Source organism: Rhinopithecus bieti, unplaced genomic scaffold, assembly GCF_001698545.2.
Source record: "Rhinopithecus bieti isolate Rb0 unplaced genomic scaffold, ASM169854v2 scaffold_23868, whole genome shotgun sequence".
NCBI classification, from domain to species: domain Eukaryota; kingdom Metazoa; phylum Chordata; class Mammalia; order Primates; family Cercopithecidae; genus Rhinopithecus; species Rhinopithecus bieti.
The window spans coordinates 941,689-956,471 of NW_016811202.1; the positions used below are offsets into that span (position 1 = coordinate 941,689).

Below are 14,783 nucleotides of genomic sequence, written 5' to 3' on the forward strand. Positions count from 1 at the left end.
TTACAGGCATGAGCCACCATGCCTGGCCACACCTGGCTAATTTTTTTTTCTTTTATCTTTTTCCTCCGGAGTAGCTGGGATTACAGGCACCTGCCACCACACCCACTAATTTTTTTAAAAAATATTTTATTTTTTAAAAAAATTATACTTTAAGATCTTGCTAGTTCTTTGCTACAATAAACAATCTTGTAGAGCTGCGTGCAGTGGTTCCTGTAATCCCAGCACTTTGGGAGGCTTAGGCGGGTGGATCACGAGGCCAGGAGATCAAGGCCATCCTGACTAACACAGTGAAACCCCGTCTCTACTAAAAATACAAAAAATTAGCTGGGCGTGGTGGTGGGCGCCTGTAGTCCCAGCTACTTGGGAGGCTGAGGCAGGAGAATGGTGTGAACCTGGGAGGCGGAGCTTGCAGTGAGCCAAGATCTCGCCACTGCACTCCAGCCTGGGCGACAGAGCGAGACTTTGTCTCAAAAAAAAAATATATATATATATATAGTGTATATGTCTTCTCATACACAAATACCAGTGTTTCTATAGGACAGCAATTCTCAACTTGGGGACAGTTTTCTTCCCAGGGGACATTTTTGGTTGTTACAATGTGGGGAGAGGGAATAAGCCACTGCCATCTAAGTAGAGGCCAGGGATGCTGCTAAACATACTACGGTGCACAGGACAGCTCACAACAAAGAATTATCCAGTAAGACATTAAAGCCAATGCCATGTTTTTGGCTTTTGTTAACACAGAACCCACACCTGACATGGATTTCTGTATCAGTTAACTATTGCTGTGTAACACACCATTCAAAACTTTTTTTTTTTTGTTTGTTTGAGACGGGTTCTCACTCTGTCACCCAGGCTGGAGAGCAGTGGCACAATCTCAACTCACAGCAACCTCAACCTCTGCAGGCTCAGGTTATTCTCCTACCTTAGCCTCCCAAGTAGCTGGGACCACAGGCATGTGGCACCACACCCAGCTAATTTTTGTATTTCTTATAGAAATGGGGTTTTGCAAGGCCGGGCGCGGTGGCTCAAGCCTGTAATCCCAGCACTTTGGGAGGCCGAGACGGGTGGATCACGAGGTCAGGAGATCGAGACCATCCTGGCTAACACCGTGAAAGCCCATCTCTACTAAAAAATACATAAAGCTAGCCGGGCGAGGTGGTGGGCGCCTGTAGTCCCAGCTACTCGGGAGGCTGAGGCAGGAGAATGGTGTTAACCCGGGAGGGGGAGCTTGCAGTGAGCTGAGATCCAGCCACTGCACTCCAGCCTGGGCAATAGAGCGAGACTCCGTCTCAAAAAAAAAAAAAAGAAAAGAAATGGGGTTTTGCTATGTTGCCTGAGCTGGTTACAAACTCCTGGGCTCAAGTGATCCAACCGCTTCAGCCTTCTAAAGTGTTAGGATTACAGGCATGAGCCACCATGCCTGGCCCCAAAACTGAGAATAACTTATTTTTCATGATTCTGTGGGTTATAGATGGGCAGTTCCTCCGAGATCACTCATGTAGCTGCATTCAACTGGACAGTGGTGAGGCTGGAAAGCCCAAGGCAGCCTCACTTATGTGTCTGGCAGTTGTCAGCTGTCATCTAAGATGCCTCAGTTCTCTTCCGTGTGGCCTTCCATCCTCCAGCAGCCCAGACCAGCAAACTCACATGGTCACGGCATTCTTCTAAGAGAGCAAAAAGTGGAAGCTGATGCGTTTATTGAGACATGAACCTAGAATTCACACAGCATCACTCCTACCACATTCAGAATTCACATAGCCCTACTCTGCTCCATTCTATCTATCAACACAAGTTGCAAAGCCAGCTCATTTTCAAGAGAGGGAAAGTAGACAACCTCTTGGTGGAAGAAGCAGCTACCACTAAGTCACCTGATCAGAACTGCTGTGTGAGGATGAGAAGATTAGGAAGTGAAGTCGTTTGAGTTTTAGGATGGTGTAAGACTGATCGGTGGTGTTCATCTTAGATGCAGTGGAAAACCTTCAGTATACCATGGCCTTGAATACTGAAGTAAACTAATTGAGGGTAATGATTCAGTCCATTTTTATCAATACATGCCTAAAAGTCACAGGTCATTTATATTATCATAGGTCATATTATGTTATATTGTAAATGTCTGTGTGAGTCTTTATCTTTCTGCCCATGGTATCTAGTACACAGGAACTCAGTAAGTTTTTGTGGAATCAAACTGAAATGACTAGCTGCCAACCAGACAATTCTGTTCACCCTTAGCAGTTGCAGGTTTAACATTCCAGGATTTGACTATTCAAGAATGATTCTGAAGGTCCATGATATCATTTATAATTGCTGAGTTATGAATATGAATCATGCTGTGAGGCTGGTATGCTAGAAAAAACTCGTAGCTATTGAGTGAGCTTAGTTCATTGCTCAATATCTTCATCTCGACACAGCTTCATTGTTCTCGGCCTATTCAAGTGTGAAATCTCAGTAGTGAAATCTTATGAAAGGGCCACTTAATTTCCATGAAAACAGGCTACAGTGGTGCACGTCAATAATAAAACTTGTGAAGATCTCAAGATCTATCTCTGTGGCTAAGTAAAGGAGGCAGAGGTGTGCCTTGGAAAGCTTCCACTTGGAAAAACTGCTGAAAATGTCACCGTCTGAGGGATGCTCTTAGGCTGGACTTTGAAAAGCGAAGACACAGCTCTGTGGAGTACTGCTGGACAGGCATCCAGCCTCCTCTACTGTTCCTTACCTGTGTGGTCAGACTACAGACTCCTAGGCCCCACATCAGAGAGATACCCTGGGTGCAGAGCTGGAACACACATCCTAAAAAGTAGCCAACAGTTATAATTTCTGCTTATCTCTCATGACTACTCCCGGTCACTTCTTTTTTTTTTTTTTTTTGAGACAGAGTCTCGCTCTGTTGCCCAGGCTGGAGTGCAGTGGCCGGATCTCAGCTCACCGCAACCTCCGCCTCCCGGGTTCACGCCATTCTCCCGCCTCAGCCTCCTGAGTAGCTGGGACCACAGGCGCCCGCCACCTCGCCCGGCTAATTTTTTGTATTTTAGTAGAGACGGGGTTTCGCCGTGTTAGCCAGGATGGTCTCGATCTCCTGACCTCGTGATCCGCCCGTCTCGGCCTCCCAAAGTGCTGGGATTACAGGTTTGAGCCACCGCGCCCGGCCGCGGTCACTTCTTAAGGGTTCTGTTGACAAGTGAAAATGATAAAGCTTTGGTCTGTTGGTCCATTTTACCTTTTCTTTTCAATACAAAGTTATGCTTGTACCCAAAGGATCTTGGGGCATTGTATCTATTTAACTATATTTTCATTTTACCTTTATTATTATTCATTCATTTAAACTGATGAATGTTCAGGGCAGCCAAATCTATTTTATAAAACTGTAGGAATAGTAATAGAGCACATTAACTTTCAGTGTCCACTTTATAGTCTATAGGAAAAGCCCTGGGTTCAAACTTTAATGTCCTTTGTCTTTTTTTTTGTACCTGGCATATAATCTATGATTATAGTCTAAAACATGCCAGGTGATTCTGCAAAGGAAGATCACAGACTAAGAATACCGAAAATAAAAGTCACATTAAGTAACCATTTATTTCCAGTTACAAGAAAATGTAAGATAAATCATTTGGAATCACTCTGCTTAAAATCTATTACAGGAGGAAGTCTAACAGGAGCTGTATTTAATCCAGCTTTGGCACTTTCGCTACATTTCATGTGTTTTGATGAAGCATTTCCTCAGTTTTTTATAGTATACTGGCTGGCTCCTTCTTTAGGTAAGCATATTTTAATTTAATATGTCGGAAGGATTAGGGTATTTTAAAATATGATATGTGTATATTATTGTAACATGTCAATTTCCAAAGCCAGAGCAGGCACAAAACAGAAAATGAAAAAGGTAGTTAACATGCCTGAAATGATACTTTGTGTAGTATCCTTTAAAACTGTTTTTATCTTTAAAGAAACAGTATCTAGTTAAGGGTAGTCAGTTTCAGATACGCTATTACTTTAAGAAACCTTGAGATCTGAGCACCAAAAAAGCAGAGTGTTTACTTCCCTTCAAATACAATCTTTTTTTGTTTTTTTGCTAAAGAAATTTGTTTTTTCACATTTGTGATCTCCAGATAAAGTATCATTTAGTTCATTTGACTCATTTTGCAGAAAAGCATCTCATGAAACAGTGAATACCTGTATTAAGTATAGTTTAAAAGTCATCCACAAGTTACATTCCTGTTATTTTATTTTATTGTTTTGTTTTGCTTTTTTTTTTTTTCGAGACAGGGTCTGTCTTTGTCACCCAGGCTTGAGTGCAGTGGCATGATCATAGCCATAGCTCATTGTGCTTGAACTCCTGGGCACAAGCAATCCTCCTGCCTTAGTGTCCTGAGTAGCTGGGATGACAGGCATGTGCCACCACACCCAGCTAATTTGTGTATATTTTGTAGAGATGAGGTCTTGCTATGTTGCTCAGGCTACATTCCAGTTATTTCTATTTGGATCAGATATATAAACTCTTTATAAAGATGGGTCAAATAACACACAAAATTATACAATATACAAAAAATTGTTATGTGTTTCTTATGCATTACTTATATAAAGTTATCAGCATTTCTTGATTTTGTTAAGTCATCTGTTTTAAGCCTGGTTATAACTCATAGCTGTAAGTGAATATGAAGATGCTTGGCCCTCCATTAATTCACTCTTCTTTTTATCCAGTTAGCATATTGTTTCTTGTTAGTCATTTTCTTTAAAACATACACACACATACACAGAAGGGAACACAGAAGGGAAGTGCCACAACAGGTTTGAAGAGTCAATCACACTTTACTCTTCCTGTTTACCTTCCATTCCTCTATCTCACATTTATGTTATTGTCATGCTCAGTATCATATTGTTATGCTCAATGATATCTATAGGCCTCAACATAGAGTATCAAAGAAAAATTGGTTTTAAATGCTAGTAATATAACTTTTGGTCAGTTCTGAGTGCTAGTATTTTCCAATAACGTCTTTAAAGAAAAATTTTCTCTGTTTTTAGGCCGGGCGTGGTGGCTCACGCCTGTGATCCCAGCACTTTGGGAGGCCGAGGTGGGCGGATCACGAGGTCCGGAGATTGAGACCATCCTGGCTAACACGGTGAAACCCCGTCTCTACTAAAAAAAATTAGCCGGGCGTGGTGGCGGGTGCCTGTAGTCCCAGCTACTCAGGAGGCTGAGGCAGGAGAATGGCGTAAACCCGGAGGTAGAGCCTACAATGACCCCAGATCACGCCACTGTACTCCAGCCTGGGTGACAGAGAAAGACTCCGTCTCAAAAAATCCATTTTAAAGTTAAAAAGGTCACTATTGTAAAGAAGTTAAGAAGTTAACAAGGTCTAATTGGGCAGGCCTACTTGTAGTTTTTATATGAAAAAATTCCCCCAGTATGTCTGGAGACTAACATATATTAACATGATTTATTTGTTAGCATGCTCCAACTACAATTGTAATAGTAGGCTAAGGCAGAGGTCCCCAACCTCTAGGCTGCAGACCAGTACAGTCCGTGGCCTGTTAGCAACCAGGCCACACAGCAGGAGGTGAGTGGCAGTCAAGCTTACAAAGCCCATCTCCTGTCAGATCAGCGGTGGCGTTAGATTCTCATAGGAGCATGAACCTTACTGTGAACTCAGCATGTGAACGATCTAGGTTACACGCTGCTTATGAGAATCTAACTAATGCCTGATGATCCAAGGTGGAAGAGTTTCATCCCAAAACCATGCCCCCAGTCCATGGAAAAACTGTCTTCCAGGAAACCAGTCCCTGGTGCAAAAAAGGTTGGGGATCACTGTGTTAAGGAATTATTTCATCCATTACTTGACAGAACATTAAAAAGTGTAGCCAGGTAGGCTGGGTGCGGTGGCTCATGCCTGTAATCCCAGCACTTTGGGAGGCCGAGGTGGGTGGATCACCTAAAGTCAGGAGTTTGAGACCAGTCTGGCCAACTCTACTAAAAATACAAAAATTAGCTGGGCGTAATGATGCGTGTCTGTAATCCCAGCTACTCGGGAGGCTGAGGCAGGAGAATCGCCTGAACTCAGGAGTTGGAGGTTGCAGTGAGCTGAGATCGCACTATTGCACTCTAGCCTGGGTGACAGGAGTTCAAGCCTTGGCCTGCCAAAGTGCTGAGATTATATTTATGAGCCACCATGCTTGCCTGAGATCAAACATTTTCAAATTCATATGATCCTTTTTATATTTAGCTTGTTGAAAATATGTATTCCAAGATTCTTACTTGGTCTAAGGACCCCTACCTTTTAAAATAGACCCAACATAAAATTTGTATTATATTTTTGGTTTAAAGAGGCATGTTTGTATATTTCTTTCTGAGATTTATGAATTAGAATAAAGGCATCCTTCAATATATGTAGATAAAAGACATGTATGTGAATAAATGATGATTTTTAGAATACTGCGTTCTAGCCTGCCATTGAATTTTGTCATATATTGAAGTTACCTTCTCACTGGAAAAAAAAAAAAATGGCTCCAAATGAAATAAAGAAATAAAGCGACACATTATATAACTCTGAAAAGAATAGGAAAAAATAAATTATAAATTAAAAGAATCATTCAGAGTTAAGAGATGAGGAGTCCAAACTAAAATAAAACAAAACCCCAAAACAAACACCACTCAACTACCAAAGTTACATTAATTAGGCAGTGCTGGGGGAGTGAGACAGAGGAAAGAGTAACCCCAAGATATCCACCTTCTTTCCTTTCTTGACCAAGCAGGAAGCAAACTCTTCTTGGGAGTCATAGTCCATATTCTTTCTTGTTTCTCATCACAGCAGAGATAATTATAATTCCTCTAATGGCCCCTGCCATCTTCCCAAATTAAAAATTTAGAAATGTGACTATAAGGATGCATATGTGGCCTGGTGTGGTAGTACATGCATGTAGTCTCAGCTACTTGGCAGGCTGAGGTAGGAGAATCACCTGAGCCCAGGAAGTCGAGGCTGCAGTGAGCCGAGATCTTACCACTGCACTCCAGCCTGAGTGATGGGAGTGTGACCCTGTCTCAAAAAAAAAGAAAAAAAAAAAAATATATATATATATAGTATTCTCTAGTCTATACATTTCATACAGTGAAAAGTGGAAAATTCTATTTGCTTCTATGAAAGTACAATTCCATTTTTGGAAAAAAATTTAAATGTAATATCTTATTTTCTAGTTCTGACTTTATAAAAAATGGACAAAAAAAATTGTGGGTCAGTTAACTAAAGGTTGTTTCTGATATATTTCATTTAAAAGCCTTTGGTTGCAAACAGAACTCATCTTTGCCACAAATATGTTAAGGTATCGGGTGCTTGCAAAACCTTTAAGGTTTTTTGTTGTTGCAAACAAGAGAACATAATTTCAAATGTGCATGTGACAAAACTTGTTTTCAGTCTGAATTTAAACTGATCTAGGGCTCTAAGCCTGAATACATTCAGATCAAGATGAAAAATTAACCACTGCAGATTTACTTTTCAGGATAGTGACTTGAGCCCTCACTCTCCTTAGTCCCTATTTCACACTGAAAAATTGACCAATAGCTACATGCCAGATTTCTCTGTTGTAATTCTCAGAAATGAAGAGTACTAATATGTGAATTTTCAAAACATTTTGGGCTGGGTACAGTGACTTACGCCTGTAATCCTAGCACTTTGGGAGGCCAAGGCGGGTGAATCAAGAGTTCAAGACCAGACTGGCCAACATAGTGAAACCCCGTCTCTACTAAAAATACAAAAATTAGCCAGGCGTGGTGGCAGGCGCCTGTAATCCCAGCTACTCAGGAGGCTGAGGCAGGAGAATGGCTCAAACCCGGGAGACAGAAGTTGCAGTGAGCCAAGATCACACCACTTCACTCCAGCCTGGGCGAAAGAGCGAAACTCTGTCTCAAAAACAAACAAATAAACAACAATTTTGTATTATATTTAAGATTTAAACTTCCACCATCGACTGAAATTTTGTTTTAGATATTTTATTTGCTTGACACATCTCTAAAAGCGGTTGTCAGTTAAATAAGGTTGAGATAAAAATGAAAAAAAAAAGCTGTTAATGGTTGAGATTAATGAAAAAGGAGAGACTGGAGGAAGTAACCTAACATTGTTTTTATTTGAGCATTCTAAGTGAAAACTCCGAATGCTTTCAGTTGCATTATTCTCCAGGTATGTCCCTGGGGCACGGAGGGCAGGGAGAGTGTTACCATTTTAAAGAGAAGACAATGAAGACCCAAGTCTAGGGTTTCTTACTTAGCAAGTCAGTAACAGAGCCAGAACTAAAACTATACATCTTTGGATTTGGTTTATCCTTTGAATTCATTAGATCCTATTGGTTTTGCCAAATGCATACTGTTTTTAAGGATTCACGGTTGAAGAAAAAATAATCTGAGAATATTAGATTTAAATATCTAACATGTTTCACGTAGAATTGATGTAACAATTCTTTAAGCATAGCTTTCCAAACAGCTAGGTATATAATTGTATAAAATTTTAAAATATACCCTCCTAGTGATTATGAACTTCCTTAAAGATTGTTTTTTATTTTACTGTATTTTGTCTTTCAGGTATATTGTTGATGATATTGATGTTCAGCTTTTCCTTCCATGGCTGCATAACAACCATACAATTAATAAAAGGAATAAATACTGTTACAAAGACTCAGACTAACATACAGGACAGTCCAGCTGGATGTGATAAAGATTTTATCACCTCATATGGAAAACACTGGCTGCACTGGATTCATCAGTGTTAACTTCCTTTGAGGAAGCTGCCTTATAGTTTTCATCACTGGGACTTAAACAAAAAATTACTGTGAAAATGAGGTATCCTGTACTTCTCAGTTAAGACTTGTTCTTTGAGTGATGTATTAAATGCTGCTAGAAAAGCCTCATTACATTAAACATAAATCAATCTTAAATGGTAATTGTTAACTTTGATGAAAAATGAGTACAGGATGAGAAGGGAAGTAGTGGTGGTAGTAAGACCAAAGAATTTGTGTATCAAGTGTCACCCAAATGAACAGAATTTTTAACTGTAAGTACAACCCATCAACTTACAGAACTGGCGAGAGGATACTTTCAGCCACCACCTCACACAATGATACCATCAAGCAGTGTCATCTTTCAGCAGGAAAGTCGCTTTTAGAAGTAGAATATATATTCACTCACATATAAGCAATTTCCTACATTTTAAGTACATTATAATCTAATATCTAAAATATTTTCTCTAAATAGACCATCTCACTAGCTCTAGCCAAGTGGTTATTCTTTAATAGAATATACTAAAACAAAACACCCATACGAAGTCAGGATTTAAGCTTTTCACATTCTCCTTTGAGCCAACAGCTAGCTACCTTATGAAGTAGGGAGGGCATGTATTTTTAATCTCCATTTTACAGATAAGGAAACTAAGCCTAGATGGGTTTGCTGCCCTGGCTTAGATCACATAGAGCCAAATACCATCTCTAGTCTTTGACTTCAATCCAAATATTCTTCTCGGTCATGATTATGACTAAAGGGAAATCAAGGGTTCATAGAAATATTAAATACTTATAATAACATTAAAACTTGTTTAGAAATTAGTTTTTGAGATTTAAAGAAACTTCCAGTTTTACTATATTAGAAGGCTTCTTTTATTGTATGTGGTCTATTTTTTTATTAAAAGTTCAGGCCATGAAAGGTTAAGTGTGTTTCCCTTCAAAGGAAATTCCATTATCAGAGTTAGAATTGAAAGTAAAGGCTGGGCGCGATGGCTTACACCTGTAATCCCAACACTTTGAGAGGCTGAGACAGGAGGATCACAAGGTCAAGAGATTGAGACCATCCTGGCCAAGATAGTGAAACCTCGTCTCTACTAAAAGTACAAAAATTAGTCAGGCATGGTGACGTGCACCTGTAGTCGCAGAGCTACTCAGGAGGCTGAGGCAGAAGAATCACTTGGACTCGGGAGGCAGATGTTGCAGTGAGCCGAGATCATGCCCAGCCTGGCAACAAAGCGAGACTCCGTCTCAAAAAAAAAAAAAAGGTAAAATAATGTAAAATAATATGGGGTGAGATATAATCCGTTTGAGTAATAATCAGTTAACAAACAACTGATAATTTGCCAGGTAATTTAAGTGATGCTTGGTGATCAGCTTGTAGACGGTAACTCTATTTATATCTGCAGACTGAACAGGTGCAGCCTTTTGCCAAGTCTACCCAACAAGGCAGCCAGCTTTGTATTTTAAAAAGCAGAGTTCAGTCAGGCACAGTGGCTTATGCCTGTAATCCCAGCATTTTGGGAGGCTGAGGTGGGTGGATCACAAGTTCAGGGGTTCCAGACCAGCCTGGCCAAGATGGTAAAACCCGTCTCCACTAAAAATACAAAAATTAGTCGGGCGTGGTGGCAGGCACCTGTAGCCCCAGTTACTTGGGAGGCTGAGGCAGAAGAATCGCTTGAACCCGGGAGGCGGAGGTTGCAGTGAGCCGAGATCACACCACTGCACTCCAGCCTGGGCAACAAGAGCGAAATTCCATCTTATTAAAAAAAAAAGCAGAGTTCACAAATGTGACTAAATGACTAAATGCAGTCTCTGACCTATTTTATTTGGCCCGCACAGTATTTTTTTTTAAAGTCAAAATTAAGTAAAATCTATAGTTCCAGCTGCTCTCAGAAAAATTCCAAAGACCTTGCGATAGTAGGCCCGAATTCTGCCATACAACACAAAATAATGGTTGTTCCCTTTAAAATGGTCCCGTCTTGCAAACATGAAGCTAAGTTTCACTTACTGTTTCATGGCTGTTTTTCTTATAGGAATGTGTCTTTTTACATCTTTAGCATGAGGACTTCTGTGGGTTAAGAAAAATGAGTATTAATCTGTGCAAACGCCTAACCCTCTGTACTTCACCTGTCAGACTTTGGAGTTTGTGACTTCTGATGGCATTACTACCTCTACAGCCCTCTCAAGTAGTGGCTATTTTCTCTCCCACACTTAGTATACCACTGTGCCTGGAGGCAGAGTAGATTTCCTTGTCCTCATTGCTGCTGCTCATCCATTCTCCTCTGCTTCTTCCATTAAAAACATGTCATCAGTTACCTGGGTACTTGTTGCAGTCTTCTAGTATATAGTCCCCTCAATTCCCCTTTGTTCCTTTCAGATCTTAGTTCCCGTCTCACTCTCTTACCACCACCACAGTTGTACTTCTTGGTGACAGATACAAAGATGATCCTTCCAGCTTCGTGGCCTTGGAGTTCACTGGATCTCTCCTTTGGTAATTTTGTCTTCTGCTTTGCCTCACCTGCAATTTTGGTGGTAACCTTGAACTTACTACCAATAACTGAAATTATATGAACTCAGACACCCTGCTCTCCAATCACTGACCCCTTTCCAGCTCAGTCTCTTTAGGACCCCATCTCCAGTGATCCTTTGACCCCCACGTGGAACTTCTGTTCATTGATAACATCACTTTTTCACATCTCTCACCCCTCTCAAGTAGCCTCTTTTCCTTAAGCAGCTTACTTGGCCAGTCATCATCACATGCATATACCCTTAACTCCCTTGCTCCTCTATCTCATACTCACAGAGCTTAGCCTCAACTTGATTAAATCCAACTGTTTGCTTATTCCATGCCTGCACATGTGCAACAGAAGAGCAACTTTTTTTTTTTTTTTTTTTTAAGATTTGGGGTTGTAGTAGACAGCTGTACATTTTTTGCAATCCAGCATCTAAGCATCCTTCTTATCTGGCGTAATCCACTCCTGTGAGCATCTGCATAGGAGCAGTGTCCTTCTATTGTAGAAGCTGAAAGGCCCAGATACTCCTTCTGCCCTTGGCAATGAAGACACACAGTGCCAACCAGAAGTTTGTATCTTAAGTGTGGTGACTCATAGACACAGGGACAATCAAGAAATCAGTCTAACAGCAGCGGATGAATCGTAACATCTAATGTAGATTTCATCTTTTTATAAGCCTGGTTTATTTCAACTTTCCTGTCCATTTAGTGAGCTACCAGATAGCTTTCTAATAAAAATTTTCTGCTTAGGCCGGGCACAATGGCTTACGCCTGTAATCCCAGCACTTTGGGAGGCCAAGGCAGGCGGATCACTTGAGGTCGGGAGTTCGAGACCAGTCTGACCAACATGGAGAAACCCTGTCTCTACTAAAAATACAAAATCAGCGGGGTGTGGTGGCACATGCCTGTAATCCCAGCTACTCAGGAGGCTGATGCAGGAGAATTGCTTAAATCCGGGAGGCTTAGGTTGTGGTGAGCCAAGATCATGCCACTGCACTCCAGCCTGGGCAACAAGAACAAAACTCCGTCTCAAAAAAAAAAAAAAAAAAAAATTCTGCTTAGTCAGATTTGGATTTACAATCATAATTTGGGTTGATACAGGGTCATAATTTTATGAACACAAATTGCTACGCTGTCCTCATATTTGTACTGTTTACTATAGAGGCTTAGACTGCTATATTTTGTGGGAATATAAGCACCTTTTTCTCCTTGTCAAACCCACTGTGTGCCTAGAAACTAGATATTCAAGTACATTAAACCTGTTTGTAGAGCAAGAGTAGAGATTTGCAGTGAAGGTGTGAGGTCCTATGAGAAATAAGTATAGATTTCATGATGTCTAATTGCTCAGTGGATTTTTAAACTTCAAGCTAATCAGATGTATTCTAAATAGTGAGTTGATATATTTGTAGCTGCTGCTTTCTGTTACGAAAAGGATTACTACTATTAGTTAACAACTACCATTACTGAGCTATATTCTAGGCACTGTTGTTCTAAGTGCTTTACGTGTACTAGTGATTCATGTAATCTCCAAAATAATTCATTTTTTTGTCATTTGAAATTATGAAGTTCCCCTACTGATTTTACTTATGTAAATATAAACAGAGTGAGATGTTAGTGGAAATATGTTCCAGCTTCTTCATAAAGGGATGGCAATAATTCTATGAGGATCCCCATGAGAGACAATGCTTAGAATTCAGTTATTTGTCACAAAAGATGAGTCCCAGATATGGATTCATCCATTCTATACTTTTAAAACAGGATTTGCATGAGAATCAGGTATATAATAGTGAACCCATCTGAAATCCTGCAGATAAATTCTATCTAAATATCTATTATCTCTGAGCAGTAATCATACCTGTCTTCTAAAAGTAAAGGACTATACAGATTGAGTATCCCTTAAGCGAAATTATTGGGATCAGAAGTATTTCAGATTTTGGAATGTTTTTAAAATTTTGGAATAATTCGCATTATACTGGTTAAGCATCCCTAATCCGAAAATCTGAAATCCAAAATGCTCCAATGAGCAGTTCTTTTGGGCATCATGTTAGCACTCAAGAGTTTCAGATTTTGGGGAATTTCAGATTTCAGATTAGGAATACTCAACCTGTATATTATGATCATCTGCACATAATCTCTCACCTTTACCAATATTGAGGAAGCTCCTAACAGAACCTCAAAAATACATAACCTTTTTTTTTTTTTGAGACGGAGTCTCGCTCTGTCACCCAGGCTGGAGTGCAGTGGCCGGATCTCAGCTCACTGCAAGCTCCGCCTCCCGGGTTCACGCCATTCTCCTGCCTCAGCCTCCCGAGTAGCTGGGACTACAGGCGCCCGCCACCTCGCCCGGCTAGTTTTTTGTATTTTTTTTTTAGTAGAGACGGGGTTTCACCATGTTAGCCAGGATGGTCTCGATCTCCTGACCTCGTGATCCACCCGTCTCGGCCTCCCAAAGTGCTGGGATTACAGGCTTGAGCCACCGCGCCCGGCCTCTTTTTTTTTTTTTTGAGACAGAGTTTTGCTCTTGTTGCCCAGGCTGGAGCGCAATGGCGCAACCTCAGCTCACTGCAACATCCACCTCCCAGGTTCAAGGGATTCTCCTGCCTCAGCTTCCCAAGTAGCTGGGATTAGACGTGCCCCACCACCACACCCAGCTAATTTTTGTATTTTTGTAGAGATAGGGTTTCACCATGTTGACCCGGCTGGTCTTGAACTCCTGACCTCAGGTGATCAGCCTGCCTGCCTCAGCCTCCCAAAGTGCTGAGATAATAGGTGTGAACCACTGCACCCAGCCTCTATTAAGGATTTAAACAAGTTTATCGCCTTGGCTCACTGCAACTTCTGCCTCCTGGGTTCAAGCGATTCTTGTACCTCAGCCTCCTGAGTAGCTGGGATTACAGGTGCCCACCACTAGGCCTGGCTAATTTTTGCATTTTCAGTAGGGACGGGTTTCACCATATTGGCCAGGCTGGTCTCAAAATCCTGACCTCAAGTGATCTGCCCACCTCAGCCTCCCAAAGTGCTGGGCTTACAGGTGTGAGCCACCACGTCTGGCTGGGACCATATCTTAATGAATACATTTTTTAAATGATAGAACCTAGAACAGAGAACCACTAACTCTAGCTTTTAGGAACACTTAGATGACTTACATTTTGGAAGGGAAATGTCTATGTACCTTTAAAGTGTCTCTACATCAGGAACACAAAAAGAAAACAATTACAGCAACCCTAAAGTTAGGCTCAAATGAAATCAATAAATATTGTCTGGCTGATCATTATACATGTTATCTTTTAAAAGCCTGGCCTGCTCTTTTTTCTCAGCTTCTATTTTCTCAACGCTACAGTTCTAATTTACTATTTAGTGAATTATAGCTCAATCTTTGAAAGTCATTTAGTCTAATGAGGAAATAAGCCCTGAGAGGTGCCCACATGCTTTGGTCTCCTGCCTTTTTGCATACTGCATTGACCACAGCAACACCAGTAAGAAACCCAGTACACTCTGAATCTCCTCGATATTTTGC

General features: G+C 40.9%; 1 protein-coding gene across 1 annotated transcript in view; it reads left to right on the forward strand.

Moving 5' to 3' along the window:
• The window catches only part of AQP11 (aquaporin 11), a 19,050-nt gene extending 9,440 nt beyond the window's left edge, over positions 1 to 9,610 (forward strand). The window contains 3 exon segments of the mRNA XM_017893536.1: positions 3,639 to 3,755; positions 8,561 to 8,587; positions 8,590 to 9,610. Of these exon segments, the coding sequence (XP_017749025.1) occupies positions 3,639 to 3,755; positions 8,561 to 8,587; positions 8,590 to 8,663 (218 nt within the window). The 3' untranslated portion in view covers positions 8,664 to 9,610.
• The last annotated feature ends 5,173 nt before the right edge of the window (positions 9,611 to 14,783 follow it).